The sequence below is a fragment of the Scatophagus argus genome, chromosome 3 (genome assembly GCF_020382885.2).
Source record: "Scatophagus argus isolate fScaArg1 chromosome 3, fScaArg1.pri, whole genome shotgun sequence".
Lineage (NCBI taxonomy): Eukaryota > Metazoa > Chordata > Actinopteri > Scatophagidae > Scatophagus > Scatophagus argus.
Genome location: NC_058495.1, coordinates 16,963,545 through 16,979,550, shown reverse-complemented (window position 1 = coordinate 16,979,550; position 16,006 = coordinate 16,963,545). Strand labels below are relative to the sequence as shown.

Below are 16,006 nucleotides of genomic sequence, written 5' to 3'. Positions count from 1 at the left end.
AATCTGTTCATCATTATTGTAAAAACACTGGTAGTAAAACAAAGTATACGGGCATTCATATTATAGGTCAAGTGCATTATTTTGTATATTGATCATTTGTATGTATTAATGCTGCACTGCTTAGTCATGATGTGTCAGTTTCCAGTCACATAGCTTTCAGTAAACACCGGTGTGATTATAAGATGCTATGACACCATTTAAGTGAAATACATTCAAGCAGGCTAAACGCGTTCAGTGACTGACAGAGGGAGATTCCAACTCGAGCGTGATTTCCTAGTAACGACCCAATTCTCGCGAGAAAATAATTATTGTCCCAAGTGTGCACTGACGAAAGAACGTACGCGTTCCCGTTTGCGCGCGCCCCAGCAAAGCCCGACCAGAACGGGGTGAAAATTACAGCGAAAGCTAGTCCAGACCGAGCTTCCTGACCTGAGCGCGTTTTGTAGAGGAAGTTGTCTTCAAGCGTCCCGACGTGCACGGAGAGGTGGGGATATATATATTTTTTTGCACAGCTGCAACCGAATTTGCACGACGGGGCGGCTGAAGTTTTGTGTGATTCATGACCGTCTCAGTTTTGCGTTTTGCTAGGGAGCAGCAGCAGCAGCAGCAGTACACTACGTCGTGCCACACGGGGAGAGAGGAGAGAGGGCAGAAGTTTCCGCTGCCTTGTTTTGTCACTGCGCGGCTGGTAAATCCGCAGGAATGTCGCAGAAGGAGAGACCCACTTTCTACCGACAGGAGCTCAACAAAACCGTGTGGGAGGTCCCAGAGCGATACCAGAACTTATCTCCCGTCGGCTCCGGTGCTTACGGATCCGTATGGTAAGCAGTTGTTGCAGAGCCACTATCTAGAGCACCATTGCACAACGGCCAAACGGCTTTCCACCACCCACAGAGGCCCATCAGAGTTACCTCCCCACGGGCTGTTTATCGATCTGTAAACGGTGCCCGATGAAGAAATATTAATTGTGCCTTTTGTTTACATTTTCATACTTATGGTGTTTTGAATAAATGGCACGTCGTGCACTGGTCGGGGTGGCTCGCAGTTCTTCGGCGGGTGGGGATTATTTTTGCTTTTGTGCACATTTGCTCTGCTGTCTAACTTAACTGTAGTCTTGTAAACACCTGTGTGTGCACCGATGATACCCAGTAAGCACAGTGGCAGCTCCCAGGATCAGGTTCGACAAGATTCCCGGTGTTAAACGTGCAGACAAACTACCTCTTGATCGTTTATCGGTGTCTCTGAAGTGGACTGATCGGTGGCATGCCCATGCTTGCATCATCTGTCCAAGTGGTGCCTCCTCGTGAGATATCATCTGCGCTCGGTAAACAATGAGGCTTAACCCTAGAAGGCGAACATATATCATGCTCTATTATCCAACATCTAGGCAAAGAACCGCATACTATTAGAATAGTGTAGTAGTCCTGTAAGTACAACCGGGTGCTTTACATCCGCACATTGCATGCACTATGCATTTTCTAGTTGGGTGCAGCCTGCAGAGTACCAGAAGGTCACGTGGTTTTCAGAAAGTAGGCCCCCTCGTGCATAGTGAGAGCTTTCTATAGGAGCCCACTCGAAGAGGATGATGACTCTAGAATGATGTCACCCTTTCTCCCGTTGTGGTACACCCATGACTCACAGTCCCGAGGTTAGGTAGTGGCCTCAGCTCTGACGCCTTTTAGTCATCACAGTGTCATGGATGGGATAGTACCGTGATTTTAACTTCGCTGTTAGTTTTGTCCCCACATGCACACCTGCAGCTGTTGGCTATGTGTAGCGTTTGCAGCTACTGTTGGTGATTTAAGGGGTAAAGCATGTGTCCTTATTTTGGACTTAGGACGATCACAGGGCATACAGCTACCAATGAAATTATTATTACACTGTGAATCTGTGTGAATAGAATAGAATACCTTTATTGTCACTGTAAGCACAGCAGTAATCCTGTGACAGGAAGAGTTGTCTTTTCGTTATCGTTTCTCTTCTGATTAATAAGCTCGTGTATGCTCTCTGTGCTCCACAATTTTTACAAAAAAGTGGTAGATGTTGGAAAAGGTGAAGAACTCAACCACAAGATATCAACTAAGAGAGAAACACGGCACACTATAGAAGTATATTGATTTTAAAAAAAATGTTTGATTTTTAGTATTTTATTTTATTTTATTTTTGCATGAGGCAGGACAGAAACGTCAGCGTAAAAGATAGTTTGAACAGGCCAGCGGACCTAATTGCGTGTCTGCGTTTGATGCAGTAATAAGGGGTCACAAATCTCGAACTGAAAGCAGATGCTCACCTGTTTAATTTGACCTGGAAGTGAAGGGTCATCCTGTTAAATCCTGCCTTCTACTTTCAAAATAAAAGCTGGGGCAATGGCATTTTCTTAACCATCAGATGGAAAGAGCAGTAGTTGACGTCTGTAAAAATCGAAAAGCGTTGACACTAAATTACTAAAATCACATTACATTTTTAGCAAGTGATCTAGCTTTTCAGACATACAGGCAAAAAAAAAAAAAAAAATGTAAATCACATGTTGTCCTAAATGGTCACACACTTGCAAGTTGCTCCTTAATGAGTAGAAATATTTTGAAATGCTAACTCTTTTTCCTGTTGTGGGCTTGAGCCTGAGACGCGACCATAATGTCCAGATGTGAATGTGTGCTGTTGTATCCTTTCAAACTGAATTGCAGGATTCCCCAAGTTTCCCACCTCTACAAAAAAGGCCACCTGCGTCACTGTTTTTGATAACTTACACCTGCTTTGTAGTTGATTTTTCTGTTTCTCTTCCTCTTTCTTGACTGTATGCCCAACCAAGACACTGTGGGCCTTTCTCTTGGGTAAAATCACATCCTTTTTGAATACTGTAGCTTCCAATGAATTCTGCAGGCAAAGTGGTCCCAACAGCAGGGTGTCATTAAAACTCTTCAGAAGGTATCTTAAAAGTATAAATAACCTCACAGTATCTACTCCAGCATGTCGGTCAGCTGCACACATGCTCTCAGTCACTCAGCCGGTGGAGTCTTTGTTGTCGCTTTTAAATATGGAAAGCGTGTACTATGTGGATTTTGAATGATTTTCCTCATTAACCCGTCAGTCAGATACAAGAGTAATGATAAAAAAAAAATCACTACCTCTTACCTCTTATTTCTGACCTTTGTTATATTTCTTTAAACGTCAGACTTGGAGGAGGTCCAATATTTGTGTGGAAGGAAAGTGTTTGCTGTAATTGCTGCTGGCTGGGATTATGTTTGCTCATTTTCATTTTCAGAAAATTTACATTTTACAATTTACATGTTACGAAGCATTTTAATAAACATTTTAAAGGTCATTTGAGATAAAATACGATTTTAATGCAAAATAAGGACTGGAATGGCAATGCAAGAATCATCAAAAGCGAGTTATTGATAAACAACATGGAAATAATGTGGAAATGCAACGTTTCTGAGCCTGTTTTCTCTCAGGCTCAGTCATACAATCACTCCCCAGGCATTACCTCATTATGAAAACACACTGACACTAAAAATGCCATTAATGTGTTTAGACAACAGTTCTCGGCACATTGACATTACAAAGAGCCGTCCGTGCAAAACCTCAGCTTAAGGTGCCATGGTTAAAACAGATGCCTTGCTGATTGCTTCTGTGTACTCAAACGTCTCATACTTTAAAAATAATGTTAAGGTAACGTGCCAGGTTTTGCAGGTGTGTTCACATCTTGTGCTCTCTCACCCCAGTTATCCTTTAGCGGCACACGCATTTCTTCATCAGGTTGTCGTCGTTCCTTCGTGTCCCAGATAGCCTTGTTTTTTTTTTTTTTATCTTCACAATCAGTATGCAACACTGGACATTTTGCTGATTTAAAAAAAGGATTATAAGATGAAGGGTAACGTGGTGAGAGGATGCAACATCATGGAAAATGACTGTGATGCACTTGGCTTTAACCTCTGCAAAATGTGCACTGACTTGTCAGCTCTCCAGACAAACAGGAGGCTTAAGTTTAAAACCAGCAATTTTACATGACTTTACCACTTAATGCATTCAGTCTTGTGAGGTTCAGTCATGTGAGGTGTGGTGTCAGAAGAGTAAAACCTTTAATTTTGGTCTAAAGTTATGGATCAGGCTTCAGAGCCATTGGCATGCAGACATCATGAGTGCTGACTGAGAGACCTACAGGCAGGGTGTCAGGCTGGATGAAAAGTACGACATGTGAAACTGTCTGAACAATTGATTTATCCCTGAGATCCCCTTTTCATACTTACTATATCCAGTCATGTAGATAAATGTTCTGTATAGATTGCTATATCATTAAAATACATCCGGTGCACAATTTATATTATACAAAATCTATTGGTCAGCCATTCTATAAAACGTTTTAAAAACACATGTAAGGTGATAAACTAGAAGACTCATTTTCCATTAAATATTGTTAAAAGGACTAATCGCTTGAAATTCACTCTCTAATCTCTTAAAAATAATGTTCTGTTATTATTATGATTGTTGTTGTTACTACTTCTCCTACATGATATCAGCCCACCCATGCATGAAAATAACCCAAACTTTGCACAGGTCCAGTTCTAGTACTGATAGACCATCACTGCTAAATTATGAAACTTTGACTAACAAATTAGTTATACATGCTGTAACTATGCAGCTTTCACCAAAACGTAGGACCAGTTAAGCAGGTCTCAGGTCCCCAGGACCAGGAATGACAGCTGCTGGATTAGAGCGACATGGTTTCAAAAGCATTTTTGATCAATTTTAAATAAATAAGAACCGGGTTGTTCTGCTGATGGACCCTCATGTTTTGCTCATTTGTCCTCCTCCTCTTTCCTTTTTCATCTTCCACTTCCTCCTCCATGCCCACTCCCAGCTCACTCCTGCACAGAAGCGATAATTAAGGTCAAATATTGAGGCATTTCTTACTCATCAGTCTTGATTCTCAAACTATCTGGACCACTTAGAATTGGGAATCAGTGTTTTTTTTTTGGGAGGTGGTGGAGGTGTACTTGAGCAGTTACCTTCTTTATCATCATCTCTGTCAGCGGAGCAGATTGGAAAATGGCCGAGTTTATATATTAGCCTGTGATAATTTAATTAAAGCCGAATGGTGCAGATTAGACAAGGTTATTGCTACTGCCGTGTAAACATTTTACCAGGTTCTCTTACCGTCACTCGGGTCATATTTTCAGCAAGCACCTGTCTTTTAATAGAGCCAGATTAGTTAAAGATCATGTTTGTCTTGTGTACAAAGAAATAATGGCGGTCTTAAAGCCAATTTAGATACAGGAAAGCAAGAAGACGATAGTGAATGTGGAACAAATTACTGCTGAGTGTCTCAAAAACAAAATCAGAAATTTTCTTTTTTTTCATTTGCTTCTCGCCACTTCTTGTATTTGCTTCTTCTGATAGTCGCCTTTACTTGATCACAGACAGACTGTTGCAAGCAATGCCTGGTGGATTTTTTTTCTCTGCCGATACAGACAAGATAATGATAATTGATTCTTTCTTGTAGCTGTTGCTGATAACTGATAATATCACATGTTTTATTGTAAAAAAAAAAAAAAGTTTGTAAGTTGTAGTTTATAAGATACAGTGAGCAAAGATTGATGTCTCGATGCTCTAATAAGAATTGCTGCGTTAAAACTCATAGGTTTTTTTTCCCTTCTCTCAAAAAGTGGAACATGTATTGCAAATTTCAGTTATGTTGTCTTCTTCTGAAACTCTCACACCAACACGTGTCTTGTAGTCTACGCTGTGTGACTCTGTCCAGTTCCTCCTCCTTTTCGTTTTCTCTGTAATATATATTTTTCACTTTTGTACTCTGAAGCAATTTATAATCAAGTTGGTGTTAAGAGCGACCACAGTACAAATGTGTTCATCTGTGTGAGGAAATGTCAGGAAGCGATTGTCAGATTCTACAAGGCAAATCAAGTCGGTCACGACCAACTTGAAATGTATGTGCCATTCAGGTTAGATGGCGCAGTGCTGCAGGTGACCTTTACAGCCAGTCACCTAAAGTAGTTAAGCCTGATGGGTTATTACCTCCATTCTTGTTTGACCTGCGTCATTCCGGTATGTAGTATGCACTTTGCAGTACAGAGGTTTAATCAAAATGGTATTTCCTGAGTGTTGTGACCACCAAGATGCTCACAGTTTAACAGGTGGCATGTGAACATTATATGAGAGATATGCTATGTATTGTAGTGTTAAAAATGATGATGCTTATGGGGACACAATTCTCATTGAGGCTCGTAATGTGTGCGCCAAGATTTTATAGTGCTGATAATTTTCGTCGGTATGAATGCGCCCACGTGTCACACTCTGATAAGGCATCTTATGCACACAGACACAAGCGCAGACTGGATGAAGTAGAGGAAAACATCGTTCGTGTGCCGGTTCGTCGTTAAAAGCTGCACAAGAAGTGCATCACAGTTTTGGTGGCACTGGTGTAGAGGTTTTTCTCTGAGAGTGGCTAATGGATGTGTGATAGCCTTTTATACTTCTGCCTCTTTATTGTTTTGCCACTTCTGAAATGAGTGGATGGCAAGACAAAGGGCAGGGCACTCACTGCAGACGTGTCATGGAGTCATCTGCAGTACATGTTTGCCTGTGTGCTCATTCTGTGTGTTGGTCTCCCCTCTGCTGCTCCCTCCCAGTGATCCCAGTCTTATAATGCTGCTCCTTTTACAGCCCACATTTTTATGGCCATGTGTTCTTGCACTTCCATTTATTACACACTAATTTGATGGCGTACGCTCGGAGCCAGTCTTGTTTGTCCTTTTAGATTAGCAGCAGTTTGAAAGGCACACTGCATGTGACTGTGTGTGTCGTTTGACTTTGTTATAGTGTGTGTTTGGGTTTTCCCTCACAAGTGACACACATACAAGTTGTCCTGCCAGCCTGGATCACAGAGTACACTGGGTGTGGAAGATTATCTCTTACTGGAACAAACACTCCGCTTATCTTAAAGTTTTTATTCTGGATGCGTGTGTGGGACTCATGGCCATGATTTTCTGCTCTCACGCAGATTTATTTTTAATGATACGGATCGAGTTATACAGCAAACACAGGTATGCAGATTTCCCAGTCAAGTGTGGTGTAAAGGCTGAAGATTCAGATCTCTCCATCAGTTTGTGAAATGTATTCAGAGGAAATGATTCTCCCCTCCCACTGTTGCAAGTATTGCACTTTGAATTATACTCTGGACTGTGCAGCTCAACACTGGGTCAGTGGTTCACATAGTTAAAGTAGCTTGCAGCAGTATGAATGGATTCTAACCACTCCCTTCTGCTACTATGAGGTAATTTGCAAAAGCAGTGCTAACATTTTTCACACCCCCACCCCTCGCATGATTAGACCACAATAAGAGGAAACAATACTTGCCGGCACGAACTTTGCACAGATATGGTTGGGGTTTTTTTTGACAGATTTTGCAATCATCCGTTTGTGATGCAGCTTAAGTGACTGACCTGGAAGGAATGTGGTTTATTGTAAGTGTGTTGTGTTCCCTCACTGGTACAAATGCAGCAGTGTCACGCTTTCTGGGGAGACAAAGCCCATCTGCCTCTCGTCCTTCCACCCTCACAGTGTCTGTCTGTGGACAGTTGTCTTGGTTTTTACCGTCTGAATTGGTTTGATCAAACCCATGTCCTCGCAAAGGAATCGTTATTATCTGCCTTCAGAACAGAGCATATTTCACTCTCTGTATGTTTCTGTGTTTTTACTTTTTTGTTTATATTCTTTTCATCGTACTTCCTTCCTCGCCTTCTTCCCCTTTGCACTGGCACTAGGGTGACAGTAATGAATGAAAGGGTGAATGATGACTAGAGCAAACACACTCCCATGAACAGCTCCAGCAGGATCTCAGGGGAGATGCTGGTTTTCACTTAACTTAAATTCACTTGGACACGCTTAAATCAGCTGTTGCGTTAGCGGCGTTAAAATTGGCTGATGTAGCTAATTACCAGAACGTGTGTTATTTTTGTGTTGGATCTCATTTCTTTCATAAAATGTTTTGTAATTCCTCAATTGTCACAGTTTTGATCTGGCAAACATTCTTTTAGTTATTGGTTCTACAAACAGACATGTTGCAGCCAGCAGTTCACTCACACAAATGAGTCAGCAATGACAAATACTCAAATGAAGCTGTAATAAACAAATTTTTTGATGGCCAGTGTCAAGAAGTCCTGGACATTATGTGCTAAGTTGGGGGGTGCGTTACATTTATAACTACCAAACCTCTGGAACACATAACTATTAATATAAAAAGGAGCAAATTCTGAACTTTGTGTAAGCACACATTCACCAAACGACATGTTGTTTTATCGATTGTGTTTCAGAGTAAACTTTTGGTGGATTTTCACACCCTCATGCTGTTGTACACAGTGCAGCTGATATTCGACAACACGTTCAGTCATGTTCCGCTATAGAGCTTGAGGCTGCAGAGCACGATGAGAAGCACAGCCAAGAGCTCTGTATTATGCAATTATTTCCTTTGTTTACTGGGTTAAGGCCACCTACACAGTCTAGTGAAACAACTCATTCTCAGAATTTTTATTTATTTATTTTTTTTGATGTGACAATTGCTATTATCATGATGTTAATGACTTTACGTTTTGCAATCGAGGCCTTGCCGGTTTCAAACACTTTTTAATGTGTCTTTTAGCTCAGCGTACGATGTGAAGACAGGCCTGAAGGTAGCGGTGAAGAAGTTGTCCAGACCCTTCCAGTCCATCATCCACGCAAAGAGAACCTACAGAGAGCTGCGGCTGCTCAAACACATGAAGCATGAGAATGTGAGTCACCTGCAACCACCTGACCCACCCGCACTCACCTCCACCCTCTTCCTCCTCCCTCTGGCCAGGGCCTGACTTCTGTCTCTGTGTGTGTGTGTCTGCATTGTTCTGTAATACATCTCTTAAGCAAGGATTGCATACGTGTTGCACAGTGAGTTCTAACTTGCACTACTTATGACTGCCTGCACTGTTATGCTTTCTATATCCTTGCCGGAGCTTATTTAGGTCTTTCCTCAGCTACGTGTGGGTGAGTGTATGGAGACCCGTGTGACAGGAGTTGATAGAAAACTAAAGCTAGAAACACAAACAACCTGCAACAGCAGAGCTCAGGCAGTCTGACCGCTCAAGATGTTGTTGAATTTCTGCTGGGGGAGGGGCTAATCTAAGCGTAAAATCATGCTTTGAACCACCAAAAAAAATTACAGTTCTGATTCACATGGACTCATTTTGTGAAAAAAGAAAACAATAAGCCCCTTTTTGAAGGCAGTAAGCTAATGTCTGTATCGTATAGACACACAGTGTGTTTTGGGCACGGTCACTCAGGTCAGTATTTACTTGTCCATATGTACATGCACACATCATTGCACAATCATCTCAGTCGGCTGTAAAAGCCCTCCTGCTCACATCACAACAGCAGAGGTTGACGGACAGCAAACGGCAACAGCGTTTTAAAACGTGTTTTTTTATGTTGTCCTGTTAGAAGCGATCAAAGCACGTTGTGCTTCATCACTTAGTGAGCAGTGAGTTACTGAACAGGTTTACAGCTGCAGTCCCATCATCTTCTGTGGTGTCTTTTTTTTTTCCCTCTTTCATCTCACTTTCATTGCAACAACTTTGATTCCTGTCATTTTAATTTAAAGGGTTACTTCAGTCTTTTCCAGCCTGGATTCAATCATGTTATGTTTTGGGTCTAAGTCACTAATGGGGATAACTAATTTTTGAAATTTAGTATTGCACAAGAGCGCTGCAGCCAGCAGCTGCTAAATGGCACACCATCAAAGTATGCCAACTTTAAGTGCTTGTGTTTGTGACAGACAGGCTCAGATTGTTATGTGTTTGATAACAATATGGAAGGGACTCCCACAGAGGTAGACCTTTTTCATAATGAATACTTTGGTTAACCAGAAAGAGCTGCTCACCAAATCCGTGAGACTCCATTTAGCTACGCACAGCAGCCAAAGATCCAAACACAATATTGCGTTAAAGATGTTTCTTTTTCTGTTGATATAAGCTCCTCACTTGCCATGCTGCTTACTAAAACTCACGCAGCATTCCAAGCAGGAGCCACATGAAGTAATTTGTCCAATCGGCGTGGCTGTGAGGTTATTGGGAAGTTTGGAGAAGAAAGCTTTAAGTATTGCGATCTCAACAATTTAAATGAAAACTGGATTGTGGACGCCTTCAATGTCAAGAGTTTAAAGTTAGTCGTGAATTGGTTAAAGTGAAGCTGAAGGTTTGTTTTATGCTGTCAGCAATGAATGGAAAGGTTTGTGTCTGTGTGTAGTTACTGTTCATGCAGATACTTGCCCACATGCAAAAAAAAAATCCTCATTCCCACTTCCTGTGTTTCTTTGGTTCCTCCGAAAAAAAAACTTTGACCAAATAGTGTGGATCCTCGTGTGTTATGTAATAGCAGTGGTTATGATTTCTCAAGCTGAAGTGCAGGTGGTGGGTTTCTGTGTGGGAGTAAGGCAGCTGGCAAACTGTGTGTGTGTGTGTGTAAGACTAGAGGTTTCTGTTGGCTCTGAGACCTTTGCAGGGGAAAAGGGGAAAGTTGGGAAGTTTTCATTGTAAAGAGTTTCTGGAATTTCATTTTTTTTACGTCATTTTCGCGTAACTTTGTATTTCTTGGATCCTATTTTCTTTAGGGGCCCTTGTTTCACTACTGGAACCGCTTGAACTCTGTAAACAGTTTGGGGAATTAGTGTTGCGTGGTGCTCTGGTACTACTGGTAAAAGACGTCATTCTCTGCATTTTTGTTTGAAAAACGAGTGGGACCAGGGATTATTCAGGATTACACAGAACAAGTGCCTGTATGTCTCTGCTAAATGCAAAATGTCAGTGTTGTATAAAAACGTCGGTGCAAGAACTTGCATAACGACATGCAAGTGTAATCCATTTTTATCTGCCTGTGGGGGTCTGGGCAGCTCATTTAAAAGGATATGTTTCTGTGTGATCATTAATGAGCCTGTTGTTGCCAGGTTCTATTTCACCTTAATGGAAATATTGCATGAAGCTGTCTCTTTTTGTTCTCAAATCACCAAAGTGTTTTAATACCTGCCTATGCTTTACACGGAGAGGAATTCTGTGTTTTGCTCGCGCTGTTGCCAGGTGACTCCCTGGGTTTTGATTTTGGAAAGCACGAGTGGACCAATCGGCTGTTTGTTGTGGCTCCAGCCCACCAATCAGCTGTGCGTTTTGTGCCCTGTGTGGGCGTGCTTGTTCCTGTGTTTTTACAATATCTATCCAGCTCAGTGTCTCTCTCTCCAGGGGGACGGGGGCAGGGCTAGCACTCAGGGCTGCTCTCTGCCAGCGCGCTACCATGTGTGCATTTACATGTGCTGTAGATACACAGACGTACACATATGCTTTCCATTTTTGTCTTACTTATTTATGTCTGTGCCTGTTTGTTCTGCTCAAACCTGAAATCTCATAACGCCAAGTCTGTTATGTGTACACAGCTTTTCATTCTGTATATGCAGCGTGTCGTAGTTTGTTGCTCTCACACATTATTTTTGGCTTTCCTGTCTTGCAGTCAAAAGCTTAAAGATCTTAGAAAAGGCCTGTTCGCCAGCTGAAATGCACTTTCACTTCTTTCAAATCTCCAGAACTGTTGTAATGTTAAGAGCATAAAAAAACAAGCTCACAGAAAGTTAGAAATAAAGAGGGAAAATCAGGCTATAGTTAGAACAAATGTGTGAAATCAGTTAAAGGTAACTCATTCCAATAAGCGTCGTCCGTTTTGGGTGTCTTAAATCTGCTTTTTAATTCATTCACACTCAGGCACAACATCAACGTGCGACTGGTGCCTCTCCGTCATTGTGATGCACAAACTTTCTCAGGTTACATTCACAGCTTCACCTGAAATCATATCAGTTGTGGTTACTATCTGCCCCGTTTATGTTATTTAACTGCCTGATAAAGTAAAGGGAGCGTAAGGGTAACCCAGTGTACGTCACCACACATAAATGCTAGCATCCTTGACACTGGATTGATGTAATAAGACAAGACTTTCCTGCTTGTTTCACTAAGTGAAAATAAACTTTATATAAACTTGATGATATATCGAGCTCAAGTCCTTTAAATGCATGCATGTGTAATTCAAATTAATCAACGGTTGTTTGTCAAACACTAAATGAAAACTGTATTTTTGTTCATTTTTGTTCGTCTCTCACATGAATATTTTCTGACCTATGACGTCTCTGTCTGCTTTCAGGTGATTGGTCTGTTAGATGTTTTCACACCAGGGACAAGCTTAGAGGAGTTCAATGATGTGTAAGTCCCTCCTGTCTTGTATTTACTTCTCTGCTTCTCTGGATTCTTGGGGTTTTACTGTGTCTTTCTTTGCCTCCTTTTTGTCTTAAGCTCTCCCACAGCTTTATTTCCCTTCATTCTTATGCGGTGAAATCTTTCATATCACTAACTACAGTTACAAACACATTGTAACCTCTGCAGCTCGTAACTTCATGCCAGGCCAACGTGTGGCAGGCTTTATCAAGGTGAATGTAGGGAGGACACGTGCACTGTACACATCACAGCTCGTCTCCTTGGTAACCGCCATCTGGCGGCCTCTGGGGTGTGTGTGTGTGCGTGCATGCATGGAATACTCAATCAGTGTCCTTGAATTCACTACATGGTGTAGCGTCATCAGCATGTGGCACTTTTGTAGAAATGTGAGATGAAGCTGCACACCCAGCACTGGAGTCGTACAGCGAAGATGTGACACTTTCCTTCTCCTGTGACTTTTCGTGTAATAAAGACAGAAACACAGTGAAGGCAAGCCTGCTATTGCAATGCAAGACGAGCAGATGCATCCACATGTTCAAAGGCCAGACAATCACTTCTTTCTTTGGGTATGAGTGTAAACGTCACACTATCCAGAAATGATAAGTGAAACAATCCTGCCATTTTCATTTCTGCACTCGCCATATTTCCTCTTCTTCCCTCCTTCAAGTGTATGAATTATGCATGAGCCACTGACTGTTTATTAATGTGGGCAAAGTTACACAGGATTGTCACACTTGTAAATGAACTCAGTGTTCAGTATTGTGATGCCTAATAGAATTATTTTAATAGCATTTTTTTCACATGCAAGCGATTTGTGAACTATAACACGACATTAATAATGACAATAATGACAAGAAAACCAATGAAGAGGGTTAAGAGAGCTGCAGAGGACGAAGACAAAGACAAGACATGCGGACATTTGAGGACCACATCTGATCAGCTGCACTGTTTGTTTTGTAGGTACTTGGTCACCCACCTAATGGGTGCAGACCTTAACAACATCGTCAAATGTCAGAAACTGACTGATGACCACGTCCAGTTCCTCATTTACCAGATTCTCCGAGGCTTAAAGGTCAGTGAAGTTTTCAGCTCAGCACTGGAACCATAACTCCGTCTTGATCAGTAGGCTCTTTTATCAAACCGATGTGAAACCATCCTAAGGGGCTCACTTCTCCTTTGTCAATGTATGCTGAGTATTGTCTTTTTTTTTTTATTTCTTTTTTTACAATTTGATGATTGTAGAGATGCACTGGAAATTTCATACGAAGTGGTCCATTTCAAGTTTTTTGTTTTTTCATGGTACCTGGCAACAAGCTCTATTAACAACTGAGCTTTGGACGTATGACCCAGTAACATAGTAAGAAGGGTTGACGTTAAGGTATCTGAGGCAAAAGTTACTGTAAGTCATCATTTCTGATGGCACACGATACTTTGTCACCAAGCTTGCTCTTATTTGTTGAGCCCTCTTTGTAATCGTTATCTCAATTTCTGTTTCTGGTGTTGATCATTTTTCTTAATGTATTCTTTATTATCGCACTGTGCAATGTGTGTACCAGCCTCCCCCAGTGAAGATTTAAAGTGTGATGAGTATAAAGGAAATAGTTTATAGAACATATTTTTACACATATATGATCTAAGTATCAAAATCACTAGTTAAATGTACTTTCAGTTGTGCTTATTAGTTTATAGTTTATTTTTTTCTTCTTTTCCCCTATAGTACATCCATTCTGCAGACATCATCCACAGAGTAAGTTACGACTCTTTCATGTCATTATTTATGCTTCAGTTATCTTGTCTTAGTGTTGTGCTGATCAGACCTTCTGATGTTGGTTACAAAGTCTCTTTGATCTCATTCATTATCAGAAGGCCAAATCGATGAACACCACACCACACTATCTATTCTATATGATGTTTGTTTTTCCCTTTTTATATTAACCAGACAGGAAGATACCCCTGTGCTGCTTCAGTATTCTTTCTTGACTTTTCTCTCTTGCCTCCTTCACTCTTCAGGACTTGAAGCCCAGTAACCTGGCTGTCAATGAAGACTGTGAGCTCAAGGTGAGAAACAAGGTTCACCACACTGTATATGATTTAGAGGTGATCATGTCGAGTAGAAGGTGTTCAGTTGTGCACACCGTTTCATCATCTTGCTCTTTCTACCACTCCTATTACCGAAAAAGAGTTTTTAAAAAAAATCCCTTCGCCCCTCAGATCTTGGACTTTGGTTTGGCACGGCACACAGATGATGAAATGACTGGCTACGTAGCCACCCGGTGGTACCGAGCCCCGGAGATCATGCTCAACTGGATGCACTACAACATGACAGGTACACACAGAGATTTTAATCATAAAGTTCTGGGCCGCAGCTCAGCGTAATATTACATCATGTCCAATTTCACTCTACGGAAATGACTTGCTGTCATCTTTGTGTTTAGTCTGTGGTTGTTGTAATTCACAAAATAAATAACTAAATATATATTTAAAAAAAAAAACACACACACAGACAATTTCACCAGACATATGGAGAGTGTTTTCTTTTGTAGTGTCGATTGTTAAGAATTTATTATCCTAGAAATGACAAAGGCAATTGTAGAGAAACTAGGCCGGCTTTTCAGTTTTCTGGTGGATTCAACTTGATGTCAAGGTACAACACAAGCCAAAGCCGCTGAAACCGTGGTCTTACATAGTCTGTAGTTTTGGCATGAATGCTAATAAATTGGAAATGTTGCCTTTATATGTCTTGAATATAATATAACTGATGTTGAATATGAATACTTACCATATTGCGAAGCGATCATTATGCTGAATGTTTTTCCTCATTAATAGTCGATATCTGGTCTGTGGGCTGCATCATGGCTGAACTACTTACTGGACGGACGCTCTTCCCTGGCACAGACCGTATCCTTTCAAAGCTGTTATTGCAATGCAAAAAATAAAACGGCTCCTTGGAGTCAACCCAAACTGTAGGTCTTTGGTGGACCTGGATGAGGTGGTGGACGGATGCATACGGTCAAGTCTGTAACTGAATATTCTTGCGGTTCGATTTACAGATGCGTTGTTGCCTGCGTTGAAGGCTCTCAAACAAGCTTTGTTGCTAAGATCACAGTGTTTGAAACTCACACAACTGTACGTAGTTCAAGCTGACTCAAAAGCAGTGTGTGTTGACTTTTGTGACTCCATGCCAGAATGGTCTTGTGTTTGAGATAGGAGTTAGAGTCCCCTGTGGTCTATGACTCAGCACTGCCCACTGTTGTCTCCACTGCTTCTCCAAGATACAGAACACCTTCCTGTTTTCCCTCCCACAAAGCTCCCCATGCACAGCAGCAGAAGATTACAATGTGTCAGTGCTAAAGCACACAGAAAGATGCTGTGTAATTAGGAAACACACACACACATACACACCCTGAGATGCAGAAGTTGGTACATTGCTGAGCTCATGATCCTGTGATAAGCTTTAGTATGATATGTTTTTGATTCCTGCTCTAAAGGATCAATCAAACCATTCATTCCTTCACTGCATGCTGTGTGTCTGTGGTTTAAATGTGTTTTGAATCTCACCAAATCCAAATCACCCAGGGAGCTGGTGGAGCTGCCCTCCTACAAAGAAGCAGGGCTGGCTAAAGAGAGCACAATAGCCCTTCTGGTCTGTCTCATTTTACCTGAAACGTGATCTGTGCACAGCTGTATAGATGCTACAGGTGGGAGGAAATCTG

The 16,006-nt window shown here is 41.5% G+C and overlaps 1 protein-coding gene across 3 annotated transcripts in view; it reads left to right on the top strand.

Annotated features, from left to right (window-relative positions):
- Nucleotides 1–330: 330 nt before the first annotated feature.
- The window catches only part of mapk14b (mitogen-activated protein kinase 14b), a 20,357-nt gene continuing 4,681 nt past the window's right edge, over nucleotides 331–16,006 (top strand). The window contains exons 1-9 of one of the 3 annotated variants that reach the window (XM_046384251.1): nucleotides 331–484; nucleotides 589–821; nucleotides 8,657–8,786; nucleotides 12,223–12,281; nucleotides 13,254–13,365; nucleotides 14,011–14,040; nucleotides 14,304–14,351; nucleotides 14,505–14,619; nucleotides 15,120–15,191. In XM_046384251.1, the coding sequence (XP_046240207.1) occupies nucleotides 703–821; nucleotides 8,657–8,786; nucleotides 12,223–12,281; nucleotides 13,254–13,365; nucleotides 14,011–14,040; nucleotides 14,304–14,351; nucleotides 14,505–14,619; nucleotides 15,120–15,191 (685 nt within the window). In that variant the 5' untranslated portion in view covers nucleotides 331–484; nucleotides 589–702. Of the gene's footprint in view, nucleotides 822–8,656; nucleotides 8,787–12,222; nucleotides 12,282–13,253; nucleotides 13,366–14,010; nucleotides 14,041–14,303; nucleotides 14,352–14,504; nucleotides 14,620–15,119; nucleotides 15,192–16,006 lie in introns of all 3 variants that reach the window. The other 2 variants (XM_046384252.1, XM_046384250.1) reach the window with 2 other exon arrangements.